Source organism: Crassostrea angulata, chromosome 3, assembly GCF_025612915.1.
Source record: "Crassostrea angulata isolate pt1a10 chromosome 3, ASM2561291v2, whole genome shotgun sequence".
NCBI classification, from domain to species: Eukaryota; Metazoa; Mollusca; class Bivalvia; order Ostreida; family Ostreidae; genus Magallana; species Magallana angulata.
In genome coordinates, this window is record NC_069113.1 from 53,142,082 (window position 1) to 53,155,950 (window position 13,869).

The 13,869-nt window shown below is 35.1% G+C and overlaps 1 protein-coding gene across 1 annotated transcript in view; it reads left to right on the forward strand.

Annotated features, from left to right (window-relative positions):
- Positions 1 to 391: 391 nt before the first annotated feature.
- LOC128175313 (non-lysosomal glucosylceramidase-like) overlaps positions 392 to 13,869 on the forward strand; it is a 34,851-nt gene continuing 21,373 nt past the window's right edge. Inside the window, exons 1-15 of the mRNA XM_052840843.1 lie at positions 392 to 473; positions 1,692 to 1,990; positions 2,105 to 2,259; positions 2,349 to 2,586; positions 2,685 to 2,790; positions 2,883 to 2,982; positions 3,092 to 3,187; positions 3,375 to 3,425; positions 3,940 to 4,024; positions 8,092 to 8,151; positions 8,387 to 8,563; positions 8,882 to 9,020; positions 9,353 to 9,461; positions 9,678 to 9,750; positions 9,959 to 10,114. Of these exons, the coding sequence (XP_052696803.1) occupies positions 431 to 473; positions 1,692 to 1,990; positions 2,105 to 2,259; positions 2,349 to 2,586; positions 2,685 to 2,790; positions 2,883 to 2,982; positions 3,092 to 3,187; positions 3,375 to 3,425; positions 3,940 to 4,024; positions 8,092 to 8,151; positions 8,387 to 8,563; positions 8,882 to 9,020; positions 9,353 to 9,461; positions 9,678 to 9,750; positions 9,959 to 10,114 (1,887 nt within the window). The 5' untranslated portion in view covers positions 392 to 430. The remainder of the gene's footprint in view (positions 474 to 1,691; positions 1,991 to 2,104; positions 2,260 to 2,348; positions 2,587 to 2,684; positions 2,791 to 2,882; positions 2,983 to 3,091; positions 3,188 to 3,374; positions 3,426 to 3,939; positions 4,025 to 8,091; positions 8,152 to 8,386; positions 8,564 to 8,881; positions 9,021 to 9,352; positions 9,462 to 9,677; positions 9,751 to 9,958; positions 10,115 to 13,869) is intronic.

The window sequence follows — 13,869 nt, forward strand, 5'->3', positions numbered from 1 at the left end:
TGAAATAAATTTATAATTATTGTTTTGAAAATTTTATGTATTAGATCATTCAGCGCGGAGTTGAAATTTCGTGACGTCAGCTGATGGCTATCGAGCCTCGGGACGAAATTCAAAGTCTGCGTGAATTTTAGTTGATAGCATTATCAATGCGTTGGATTTAAACATAAGGACGAAACGTATAGTGAGAAATATCATATTTGAACTCAATGTTACACGCAAACCGGTAGGCATATCTGATTTATGTGGCAAATCGAAGCCTGAATTGACGAGGGGGTCAAAATGGCGTTGCACACCTTGTGTATTTATATATAGTAGGGGTAGAATTTTTCGATAAATGACTTATTAAGCGACTGATTGATAAAAATTCAGGTGCCTGTGGTTATCTGAACATAGATATTATATCTGGATATTGTAAAGACCAATCGTGAACATGGGCATTTTTATTCCGATTTCCGTCGTCTTATGTTTACAGGGTAAGGAACTTAAACTCATTTCTTTATCGTAGGACAGAGGGGTATAAGGAACAGGGTAGTGACTATAGGTTATATTGATCGAGTCCCCTGAAAGTCTAACATATGTTCTTGTCCCAACACAGTGACTGACCTACATGTACATACGTTGTACTGTATAACCAAATGTAATCGTAGGATCGTACACCCAATAATGGCGCGGTACCGTAGTATCCAAAAGGTTTCTCACTGACAAATGCACTGAAATTAGTCAAAGTCGATGTTATAGGCACGTACGTAGCATGGGGAAGGGGGTGGCCCCTGCATGAGCCCCACTTTTTCTCGAAACATTTTTCCTCTTAACTTACAAATAGAAACTACAATTTTGAAGAAACTGCGACCCTCACTCTTTGGAAAGATGCTAAAATGATAGGGAAATATACATTAGTATGGAAATTGTGTATGCACTACGTACATATACTACCCCCCCCCCCCCCCCCAAACGCGCACGGATATGAATTTTGAAGATTGGCGGAGTGGTGTTTTTTTTCTTTTCTTTTTTGTTTGTCAAGTTTGCCAGGTAACTTTCACAATATCATGTGCGTGTGTTGATCGATTTGTACAATGTCCACGTAAAAAGCACGTCAAAAGATTATAATCTATATACATGTAAATCAACCCATCCATCCAACTATCCATCCATCCATCCAGGGGATCCATTCTGTTTTCAATATGAATATACATAGGCGTCGGAAACGGGAGGGGGGGGAGGGCTAGGCCGGGGGCTTAGCCCCCCCCCCCTCCCACTTTTTTTTGCAAAGTTAGACCTAACCATTAGGCACATAGCATCAGGGAGGGTCTAGCCCCCCCCCCCCCCCCACTTTTTCTCGCAGCAAACATAAGTGTTCCATGTTCCTAAATTTACCTTAAAAAGAGTGAAGTATTCAAACTGTGGAATCCATAGGTATACTTGCCCCCCTCACGGATAAGGATACTCATGATTTTGGGAAATAGGGTTTTTTTTTGTTTTGCTTGTCAAGATTTCTGAGGATTAGTCTAGACCCCCCCCCCCCCACTTTCAATTTGCTTCCGACGCCACTGATATATACAACGGATATTGCTGATAAATAAAAAATAATGATAAATTTAATCATTGATCAATTGATATTTTCAATTATGACATTCAAAGAAAAGGTGTTTTTATCTATATAAGAGAACACATTTTTTCATGAAAAATTTCAGGAATAAGAGTCACCACGTCAAGGTCCTTGAATTTTGAGCTGTCGTTGTCGGACGGGAGTTATACATTGGGGACACGCAACACAGCGTTTCTGAAGTCATCAGATACCTTCTTTAGGGCAGACAAGACCATTTACTCTTTGGGGGACGGGAGCTTAAAGCTCACCTCCCAACAGTTGTCCACCGGAAGTGACGCACATGGGGACTACGATGTGATCACGAATTATTACACTGCTGGCAATGCCAACGTATCAACTTCATTTATCATATACCAAAATGTTGACGTAGTGGTATTCAACCAGGTAAGTAAAAACAAACAGCACAGTCGGCCGCACATAGAGTTTGCTAAAATAAATCCCGTCACATTGCACGACCGGAGTTGGTTGTCGTTCGAGTACCAATCTGTGATATTTTAGACGTATCACAATGGAGCCAATGGAACCAAAGCAAGCACGTTTGACCAGACCATTTCCGGATTCCCGAGTGCTCGAGTTGAAAGTTACGACACAGATCTTGGCTATCTGTCTTTCGATGGTTTCATGGCAGGAGACACAAAGAAGCACATTGGACGGTCTGATATATTATACGCATGTAACTTTTGGTAGAACAAAAATATGGTAAATTTGTAATGGTTATTATGTTATATTATGGTGTTTTAAGGTGGGATTCTCAGACGGACGCCATTGGAGACGGGCTGAAGGGAGGACCTCTGGCAGTGTTTGACGAACAAGGTCGGACATTTCTCCTCTCAACATTTTCTGGATTTATGGCGTCGTCTGCTTGGCATGATGCTGACAAAGGTGGAGCTGTTTTCTGGGGAATTATGGGAGGTGTTGATGAAGTTCCGGCGAACTACACTTACAGTACCATCATTTACTACGCAGAAGGGATAAATAAGGTTAGTTAATTTATAAGACATTTTCTTGAGACAGTTTAACAAAAAATAGTATATATAAAGATTTGACTACACAGTTTATTAATTATATATGATTGAAGGCTTTTAGGGGTTGGGGCGAATTTCTTCAGAAACAATATGGAGAAAAAGAATGGAATACTTGGGAAGACAGTACTTTAATTTTCCTTGGATACTGGACAGACAATGGTGAGAAACTTTAAGGGGCTTGTAAGCCTAGCAACAGATTACTTAAGTGCAGATGCCATGTAGCGTACTATTCTGACGTGTCTGTGTTGTAGGGGGATACTACTACTTTCACACGGAACCCAATAAAACGTACGAGCAGACGATGACTGATTTGATTAAGCAGGAGGTGACAATGGCGGGTCTACCCATCGGGTAATGGCCGAAAATAACGACCGTTATGTACACGTTTGTCTATTTGTCACTTATTCATGCATACCCCTGTCCAAATGGTCGCCGATTTTATGCCCACTTTGTGTTGTAGGTACGTTCAGTATGATTCTTGGTGGTATTACACCGGAACCGGAAATGGCATCAAAACCTGGGATACAAGACCGGATGTATTTCCCGACGGACTGGAGTAATGAGCTACCACTTATATTCAATATTTGATTTAAGATTGACTTCAGCCATATGCTTCAACACGCAATATTTTTTTTATCCAAAAAAAAATGTCTATTAAAGAAAATTATAAGGCAGGTAATTTCACTGCAAAGACAAGCATGCAAGGATATAGCTGTAATTTTGAGAGTTTTTTTTTTTTACAGATACATGTTTAAGACAACGAACATGCCAGTCGCACTCCACAGTAAATATTGGTTTGTGAATATATTAATTTTGGTATCTTTTCAATGTTTACATCATGCATGTTGAAGAATATATTAGGCAGTTATAAGACCACTAGTATTTAAAAGCAAAGTAAGAATGAGCATTTAACGGTGAAGTGGTGCAAATAGACGATGCTAAATTGTTAGATCTTTCCAAGCGAAATATTTGAGATTTTTCATATCGTTTTCATATTGGTCAAATAGAGGCTTGCAAGCATGTACATATAACGTGCATAGTATTACATGTAATTATATAATCGTCACGATAAACAGAAGCAAACCGATTTCATTAACATATATTACATTTAACAACAATTTGAAATCGTATGATATATAATCGATATTCGTTTATATGACTATCTGTCTACGCAAAAATATAGAATTCAAAATGAAATATATAACATTTGAAATATCAAACAGGTGGTTATATCTAATCAAAACGTACAAATTGATAAAATTTTCAAATACCGTTATAAGACAGATTTTTAAAGGTTTAATTATACAGGTCAATAGACAATACATACGCAAAACAAAATGGCGGGAAATATGATTTCATTATCGACGGTATTGGCGCCCTACCTTTACAAGCAGTAAGTACGTAAACGCTCTAACTTCTCAGAATAAACGTAATGATTAAACACATAGTTGTATATCACATTTATTGGATTTGTTTAGTGATATTTTATTTTAAAACAAAAACAAAAACAAACTAGAGCAAAGCTCGTTGCAAAGCAACGAGTGGGTCTTCCGGTAATGTCGAAAGTAAAGCTAGAAGTTCCTGTAAGAAGCAGGGTTCTTAAACAAAAAAACATAAGAAACTAAGACCAAAAAAAATCGAATTATTCTTGGTACGAGTTAACAAAATCCGAATGATGCCAAGTACGAATTAACAAACCTTATCGATTTCAAGAACGACTTAGCAAATACAAATCCGAATCTCTAAAAGTACGATTTAACAATTATCGAATAATTTTAGGTACGAGTTGATTTAACTCTGAACATAAAACTATTTTTCTTAACCAAGAATGTGGAATCAAAATTTCCGGAAAAATCAATTTTTTTAAACCCCTATATCTCTGTATTGCATCGTCCGATTTTAGAACGGATTTCAGTTTTGAATTATGAATAATAAGCTCGTATTTTCTGCTTTATGATTAATAACTAATTATCGCTTAAAAATAAGTTATTATGAAAAGACTTTGTAGCCCTTTTGGCTCTTTATTTGAGGGGCTGGCCCCTTTTTCTTGATATCAAATGAAAGGTCTCGAAATACAAACATATTTTTTTTCAACAAGTATTCACGAATTGCTAACCGTTCTAGAGATATCCGAACAACTCTGTTTTAGGGGCCCACCCTTTAACTCTTTACTGGGGCCACCAACAATTTTTTTTTTAGATTTCATATCATTAATAACATTATTTTGAGCAACTTTTGTTCTACAATACTTTTCAAAATATTTCTCTTTTTCTAGATATTAATGATCAAAGTTTTTTTACTTCTGGCCCCTTGAAACCCCTAATTACGTAACATATGACTTAGGTATAGTACTGTATAGATAAACAGCTGTACAATAAACATTTTTGCTTCTATAATTGATAATAAATTATTTTTTAGTAAAGAGTTATTTTAAAAAGACTTTAGAGCTCTTTTGGCCCCTAATTTGAGGGGCCAACCCTTATTTCTTGATATCAAATAAAAGGTCTTGTAAATATAAACACATTTTGTTCAACAAGTGTTCGGAAATTGTTGACCGTTCTAAAGATATCTGAACAAATGTGTTTTAGGGGCCGACCCTTAAAATCCTTACTTGGGCCACCAACAAAAATTATTTAGATAGCATATTGTTAAAAACATTATTCTAAGCATTTTAAGTTCTACAATGCTTATCAAAATATTTCTCCTTTTCTAGATATTAAAGATCAAAATTTTGGACTTCTGGCCCCTTGAAACCCATAATTACGTATTATATGACTTAGGTATGGTACTTTGTAGATTAACAGATGTACAATGAACACTTTTGGTTCTATGATCGATTACAAATTATTTTTCAGTAAAGAGTTATTGCAAAAATACTTTTGAGCCCTTTTGGCCCCTAATTTGAGGGGCCAGCCCCTTTTTCTTGAAATCAAACAAAAGTCCTAGTTAATCTAAACAACTTTTGCATTACATGTCTTAACAAAATATTTACACATTAAAAGCTAGGGCCGAAAATGTGCGAAAATTTCGTTTAAAAAATTGGTGCCAATTTTTGACCTCGGGCGAGCTTCGCCGCCTTGCGCATTTTTCAAAATATCAAATAAATAGGATCATCTACAGACATTTATCTACTATCCCTGAAATTTTCGTGTTTCTATCGCAATTAGTTTTTTAGAAGTTACGTGGACAAAATGGTCCTTAAAAATTCACTTAATCCTCAAAATCTCGAACCGGAAGTGTCGTCATTAGCCAGAAATTTTATAATAATAAGAACTTTTGTTGCTCCACATGTCCTGTAAATTTCATGCAAATCGGTCAAGTAGTTCACGAGAAATAGCGTTCGAAAAAAGTCAGAAAAAAAATAAAAAATAAAATAATAATAAGGACTAGAGCAAAGCTCGTTGCAAAGCAACGAGTGGGTCTTCCGTTAATGTCGAGAGAAAAGCTAGAAGTACCTGTAAGAAGCAGAGCTCTTAAGCCAATAACAAGAGTAACTAAAACAATAAGAAAAAAATCGAATAATTCTTGGTACGGCTTAACAAAATCCAAATGATTTTAAGTACGACTTAACAAAAACCTTTTGGATTTCAAGAATGTATTAACAAAATAAACCCGAATGTGTTCATGTACGACTTGACAGGATTATTTTTGGTACGAATTAATTTTACATTTAACTTTACGCTAGTTTTTAAACCGAGAACGCGTAATCAAAATTTCCGGAAAAATCAAATTTTAACCCCCAATTTCTCTGTAGTTCATGGTCCGATTTTAAAACGAATTTCAGCGTTAGATTAAGCTTTAAAAGTTTTATGCTTTTGCTTAATGAAAAATATCAAATTATCGCTTACAAAAAAGTTATCACAAAAGACTTACCAGCCCTTTTAGCCCCTTATTTTAGGGGCCAGCCCTTTTTTTTATATATAAAATACAGGTATTGCAAATGTTAACATATTCTGTTCACATGTATTCACGAATTGTTAAACGTTTTCGAGATATCTGAACAGCTTTGTTTTAGGGGCCGAGCCTTGAACTCCTTATCGGGGTCACCAACAACAAATATTTAGTTGCCATATTCTTTAGAACATTATTCTCAACATTTTTGTGTTCTACATTGCTTTTCAAAATAGTTTTCCTTTTTCAGATATTAATGATCAATGTTTTGAACTTCTGGCCCCTTGAAACCCCTAATTACCTAAAATATGACTTAGGTATGGTACTGTAAAGATAAACAGCTGTACAGTGAATAATTTTGCTTCTATAATTAATAACAAACTTTTGTTAGTAAAGAGTTATTGTAAGAAGCTTTTAGAGCCCTCTTGGCCCCTAATTTAAGGGGCCAGCCCCTTATTCTTGAAATCAAATTAAAGGTATTGCAAATATAAACATATTTTGTTCAACAAGTGTTCACAAAGTGTCAACCGTTCTCGAGATATCTGTACAAATGTGTTTTAGGGGCCGACCCTTAAACTCCTTAATGGGGCCATCAACAAAATATTGAAGATGACATATTGTACAGAACATTATTTTGAGCAACTTTTGTTCTATATTGCTTTTCAAAATGTTTCTCCTTTTTCCGATATAAATGATCAAAGTTTTGAACTTCTGGCCCCTTGAAACCCCTAATTACGTAATATATGACTTAGCTATGGTACTGTATAGATAAACAGATGTACATTAAACATTTTTGCTTCTATGATTAATAACAAATTATTGTTTAGTAAAAGGTTATTGTAAGAAGACTTTAGAGCCCCCCTGGCCCCTAATTGGAGGGGCCAGCCCCTTTTCCTTGATATCAATTTAAAGGTTTTGCAAAAATAAATATCTTTTGCATTACATTATTTAACAAAATATGTATACATCAAAAGATATTACAGAAAATGTTCTAAAATTTCGTGGAAAAATTTGGTGCTTATTTTCAGTTTCGGGCGAGCTTCGAAGCCTTGCACAATTTTCATAAGTGAAGGCAATAGGGTACATCTACATACATTTATCTACAATCCCTGAAAATTTCAAGCTTCTATCTTAATTAGTTTCGGAGGAGATGCGTGGACAAAATGACCCTTAAAAATTTACAAAATCGACAATTTCTGAAACAGGAAGTGACGTCATAAGTTCAAATTTTAATAACCTCGAGTATTTACGATACCAAACAAGTTCTGAAAATTTTGTGGAAATCGGTTGAATAGTTTTTGAGATATAAGCCACAAAAAAAGTCAGAGGAAGAATAATAATAATGAAAAAGAATCCGAAGAAAAACAAAAGGGTCTTCCGTTGGAAACGGAAGACCCTAAAAAGAAACAATAGAATAACAAGAGGGTCTTCCGTCGGAAACGGAAGACCCTAAAAACCTTACGATTGAGCCTTTGAATGTAGTCACTGATGTACACGTTATTTTTTTCTATTTTAAACATCATATGTCTTTTAAAAAGTGGATTTTGGATTGCAGTTCTTATTTTCCAGGAGTTTTGGGAAGACCTGTTCAATAATGCATCAAAGTGGGGGATGTTCATGTATGAACAAGTAAGTTAGCTTTCCAAAGGGGAGACGTAATTATATATTTCTACTAGCTAGGCTGTCTATAAGAAATGACTTTTTCTAATATTTCTTAAACTTCAATGTTCATGAAATTGAAACATTAAATTCGATTCTAGTCTACATAAATTTATTTTTTCATCTATTTTTATTTTGGCACATATTAGATGTCCCAAACACACGTGCACACATACACATATAGAAAGTGGATCTTTATTTACAGGATTGGCTAAACGGGGAGCTGGACAGGGTGGATAAACTTAAGACGGACCTGTTCCTGGGAGAGCAATGGCTGACACAGATGCACGCCGCCGCCGCCAAACAGTACAACTCCATTCAGTACTGCATGGCTAACCCTCGTCACGTGATGCAAGCTCTGACCCTTCCCTGGGTCACACAGGTCCAAACCATTCCGTACTAAACAATATTTTCTTATAAAAATGTACATGTATTTACTCTATAGTTTCATCAAAATTCGTCAAATTCGAGTTTTAGTGAATTTCGATGTTAAGTTGATGGACAAAGTAAACTGTTCATACAATTGCAATTTCCAATAACAAACTGTATGAATAAAATAACTAGTATCAGCCATCATCATTGAATAAATCCACGAAAATTGATGCCCACGAATATTAACGAATCCACGCTAGTTAATTTTGTACAATGTACAAGAGCGCTGAAGCTAGGTAACAACATTTTCTTTGAACTCACTGACTAGGCTAGGGTTAGCGAGGACTATCACCCGGGCGGCGACCAGTGGAGGATTGGTGTGACGTCACTGTTTGTGGGCGCCCTCGGGATGCGACCATCTAAAGACACCTTCTGGACAGTCAGAACCCAACCAGGAGACCCACCCGGTGTTGTTTCTTAAAACATTAGTACAAATGATAGAGATTGCTAAAAGATCTAGAGATAAATAGCAGTATTAGAAAGTTCAGTCGGATATGAACTACATTAGCCACGTGATCAAATCCCTTGAAGCCCAAAGTGTTCCTGTCAGGAATGCAATTAAACATATGAACATTTTGTTTGCTTACTGAGAACATATACATGTATTTTCATGAATTCTTTAAACAATTATCAGAAGAGGAAACCAATTTGATATTTTGAACTGAATAGGAAGAGTTGATTGTTACAATCGTCTTCAATTATAATTAAGGATCTTAATATCAATAATAATTCCCCACAGGTAGGACCGAGCCGTACAGTGGACTGAATGCCGCGGTGGCCACTCTGTCCATGGGGCCTGTGGGGCCGAGTGATAGGGTCGGGGCCGTCAACGTGTCTCTACTGATGCGGTAACTTAGTGCTTGCAGTCTCGTCATTATGAATCAATGAATTTTCAAATATTGTGAATATGCTGATTTCTACATAATCAATTTAAACAATAGAAGGGTAAAAAAGTCTTGGTCGTATAACTGATTTAAAAAAAACCACCCTAAACGTGTCAAAGTATTTGTGGAACACCAATATAGACAAAATGTGTTTGATTTGTTTACATTGTGCTCACACAGCTGCTGTGGGGAGTATGGGCACATCTATAAGCCAGACAGACCCATATCTGCAACAGATCTCCAAATCAAACAGGTGGGACAACTTGAAAAAAAAACGCCTTAAATTATCATACACCGGTGTTTGCTGTAACATTTTTTTGTTTATACGAATTCAAATAGATAATTGGCAAAGATTTTGGTTCAGGTGTTCGAAACACCAAATAGGTTATCGAATCCAAGTAAAAAACATTATTAATTAGGTATTATTAGTTTTAGTGAGAATGGGTCTATTTATGCTCCAGAAAGCCTTTTCAGACATAGATATGGAGGTGTGGTGGACCCATACCACAATCCGCGTCAACAGTACGGTCATCGACGTCAACTGGACGTGGGGCGTGGTCCTAGCCGTGGACACGCCCACCGATCTTGTTCTACACAAGGCAGATCTAGATTTTATGGTCAGTTGAGGGAAATTTCAGACCAGACTGATTTTACCTGTAGTTATAAAACAGTCGGCTATGTTTTTTAATGAAAACTTTGAATTAAATTGCAGTGTTTTAGACGTCATTTAACATCATCTGCTCAAGGTTTAATACGGTATATGCAACAAATGAAAAAATCGACAATTGTTTTTAAAGAGGGAAATAATGGTTTTACGGCTTTTCCCTTGACGATTGCATTGGTATGTTTTTCGCTAATCAAATGATCGACTATTATAACATTATGTTTCCTCTATGCAGGATGATGGCAATGATTACGGGGTATTTAGTTACAAAGATCCAGACTCTTTTCGTGTGTTCGATGTAAAGACTGGATTAAAACTTCCTATGTGTACAAAGGAAGATTTCTGCTTGTACCACTTTCCACCTAAAATTTCACACAGGCAAGAATTGCAAATATTAACATATGTATTTAGTTTGATTTATAATATTTTACGCTGAAAACTGCATTTTAAACTGGACGACACGTTCTTTTAAAAAACCCACTTAGCTTTTTGTAATGTCACGTGATCACGATGTGTGTATTTGGACCATAATTTTCATTTTAGTGGACATGAAGTTTATCTTTTGGGAGAAGTGGAAAAGTGGATGCCGGTGAATAAGATGCGAACTGTTGGGATTAATTATTTAGATGACGATTTGTTGATAAATATTTTTGGGAAATACGGATCGAATGTCACATTACATTACGTCATCGACGGGCAGCTAAAGAAAGCCACGTGCCAGATTATCAACAGACTCTGGAACTGTGTTTCGCTTATTACTGGCAAATGCATCTATGACAACTATTTTGTAGACGAAGATACGGACTCTTATTAATGGTTTTATGTAAATGACTTTCCAATATGCCCATTATAAAAAGTAAAGCTTATTGCCTCATATATTCCCGTCTTATATGCCGTAAAGATTTTAAAAAGCAGGCACATAGCATTGTTTTTGAAAGTGGGGGGGGGGGGGGGGGGACAGACTCATTCAAAAAGTCTTCAGACTCAAAAAAAATATTAAAAAAAGAATTGTCTATTTCCTTATTTTCAATTCAATTTCTAACATGGTCCCAGAAAAGGGGGGGAGGGGGGGGGTGTAAATCCATGTTAATTCAAATGTTGTATGTAAAGGACTATATATGGTTTGAGCCCAAAATGGCCCCCTAAAATGAACATTGTCATTTTACTGTAATTCTTTGTTTTATTTGAACAAATAAACATTTGAAGTTTTTTCATAATTTGCATTTTGATTTTAGTGCCCATAATTTAAAAATATGACATCATAAAGTTAACCTTTTCCGCCATTTTCGCATTTTTAGCATAAAACGGCTTTTTTTGAAACAGTTTTTCCTTTAAGGAAACATTGAGCGACTGCTTGAACAAACAAACTATTTTCACCAAAGATGTATCTCTCCAATACTTATAAGTGACAAAAAGTTCGTTCTTGTTCAACGAGTCGTTCATATTTCCCATTCGAAAAAAGATAAGAAAAATGTCCATTTTTGACTGATTTTGATTGAATTATAAAAATAGCGTCACTTCTGACGTCATATACTGCCATTGAGTGCATATCAATAAAAAAAATAGGTGAAAAACATATTTTCTGTTAACTCTTTTATAAAACAACACAACAATTTAATGTACCTGATTCATTTTAAAAATAGCGAATTATGGGGGCCAAATTTGACTAATATCATATATAATTCTTTAAGAAAAATCTTTGCCCCCCCCCCCCCCCCCCATTGATGCTACGTGCCTCAAAAGAAACAACCACGATTGAGGAAGACCAGGATTTCACGCATCCTGTTTTTGTTTTATATACCGATAAGGAACTTTTGGCTATTTCTTTGGCAAGTGAGACGAGATCGTAGATTGTGTATCATTTGTATACATATATATATGCCTTTAACTTTCCAAATTTTCTTTCCTAAATCCTGAAAATCCGAACCCGGGGGGAGGGGGGAGGGGGGGGGGAGCAGCTATACTTTTATCTTCAATTCCATTGTTTATTTCCTTATTTTCAATACAATTTTTAACATGGTCCCAGAAAAGTGGGGGGGGGGGGGGGGGGGTAACTTCATGTTAATTCAAATGTTGTATGTAAATTTAAGAAAAATCTTTGCTAGGCCAAAAAGTGGGAGGGGTGGACGGATCACCGAGACGAAGTCAGGGGGAGCTTATGCTATACCCCCGGCGTCGGCGTCCGGACCTGGTTAAAGTTTTTGTTGCCGGTCCTGTATCTAAGTTATTCCTTGTCCTATCTTCACCAAACTTGCATGGATGCTGAAGCACAACCACGAATTTTAGATGCTGGAGGAGGTTAAGGTTTCTGGAGCAGGTAAAAGTTTTAGGTACAGGTGCCCTTTGATAGCAATTTTTAAGTTACTACTGGTCCTAACTTCACCAGACTTGCATGGATGGTGCATCTTATGATACTGATGCACCTGACAGGCTTGAATGCTGAATCTGAGCCATAGGTTTCGGATGCTGGAGAAAGTTTTGTTTTTTGGAACAGGTCACATGTTTTATAGATAATAGTACTATTTCAAACTTGCATGGTATATTTAACTACAATATAAATAAATTGCGGAGGTAGCTTCAGGTGCAGAGCCTGATCTCTAATACAAAGGATTCTGCTTAATAGATGTTTTTGTTGTTAAATAATATAACATGATTCCTATGGTGTAGTATTGTATGATATGATACACTATTGTTTTATATGATACAATATTATATCATATATTATATTGTTAAAAGTTATATGATACGATATGATATTGAATCATTTTTGTACATTGTGATGTGATATTGTATCATGATATTGTTATGTATAATATTGTATATTAATATGATATTATATTATATATTATTTTATCACTTGCTATTGTTTCATATGATATTGCAATACATATTTATGGTAACATATGAAACGATATTGTATAATATAATAACTAATATCTTATCATATGATATTGTATAATATGATATTTGTTAATATAATATATTATGAAATCACATAAAATTGTATTATATGATATTGTAATATACTATATTGTATCATGTGTTACGATACTGTATAATATGATATTTTATTATATAATTTATTACTATATCACATAATATTTATCATATAATAGGATACAATGTTGTATCAAATTATATTGTATCATATGATACAAAATCATATTAGGTGTCAAATATGACACAATATCATACAATCAATAACATACTATATTATACAAAATAATATCGTATGTTTCAGTTTTGTGATGTATTTTGGATATGATATTGTATCATATAATTCTATATTGTATCACATATTATGTATTATGATATTGTATTATGTGATCAAATACAATAATGTATGACACAATACAATGTCATATCATAGGTTATTATATTGCATCATTATTTATTAAATTATTGAATTATATGATATGTATTGAAGGTGTCATAGGATGCAATATCGTATTTTATATTATTGTATTGATCAACATTGTATCCTATAATACGAAATTAACATATGATTATCATACAATTTTTTAACACATGATATGCGGTATTTTGTCAAAACAGTATCCGTGAATATCCAAGATCATTAACTATGATTCATATAATATTCATATAATATGATAAAGGTGGTCTCATACAGGTGATGCCTGTAATCTGTGATGACCTATGTTTGTTTTATATACCGATATGGAACTTTTGGCTATTTCTTTGGCAATT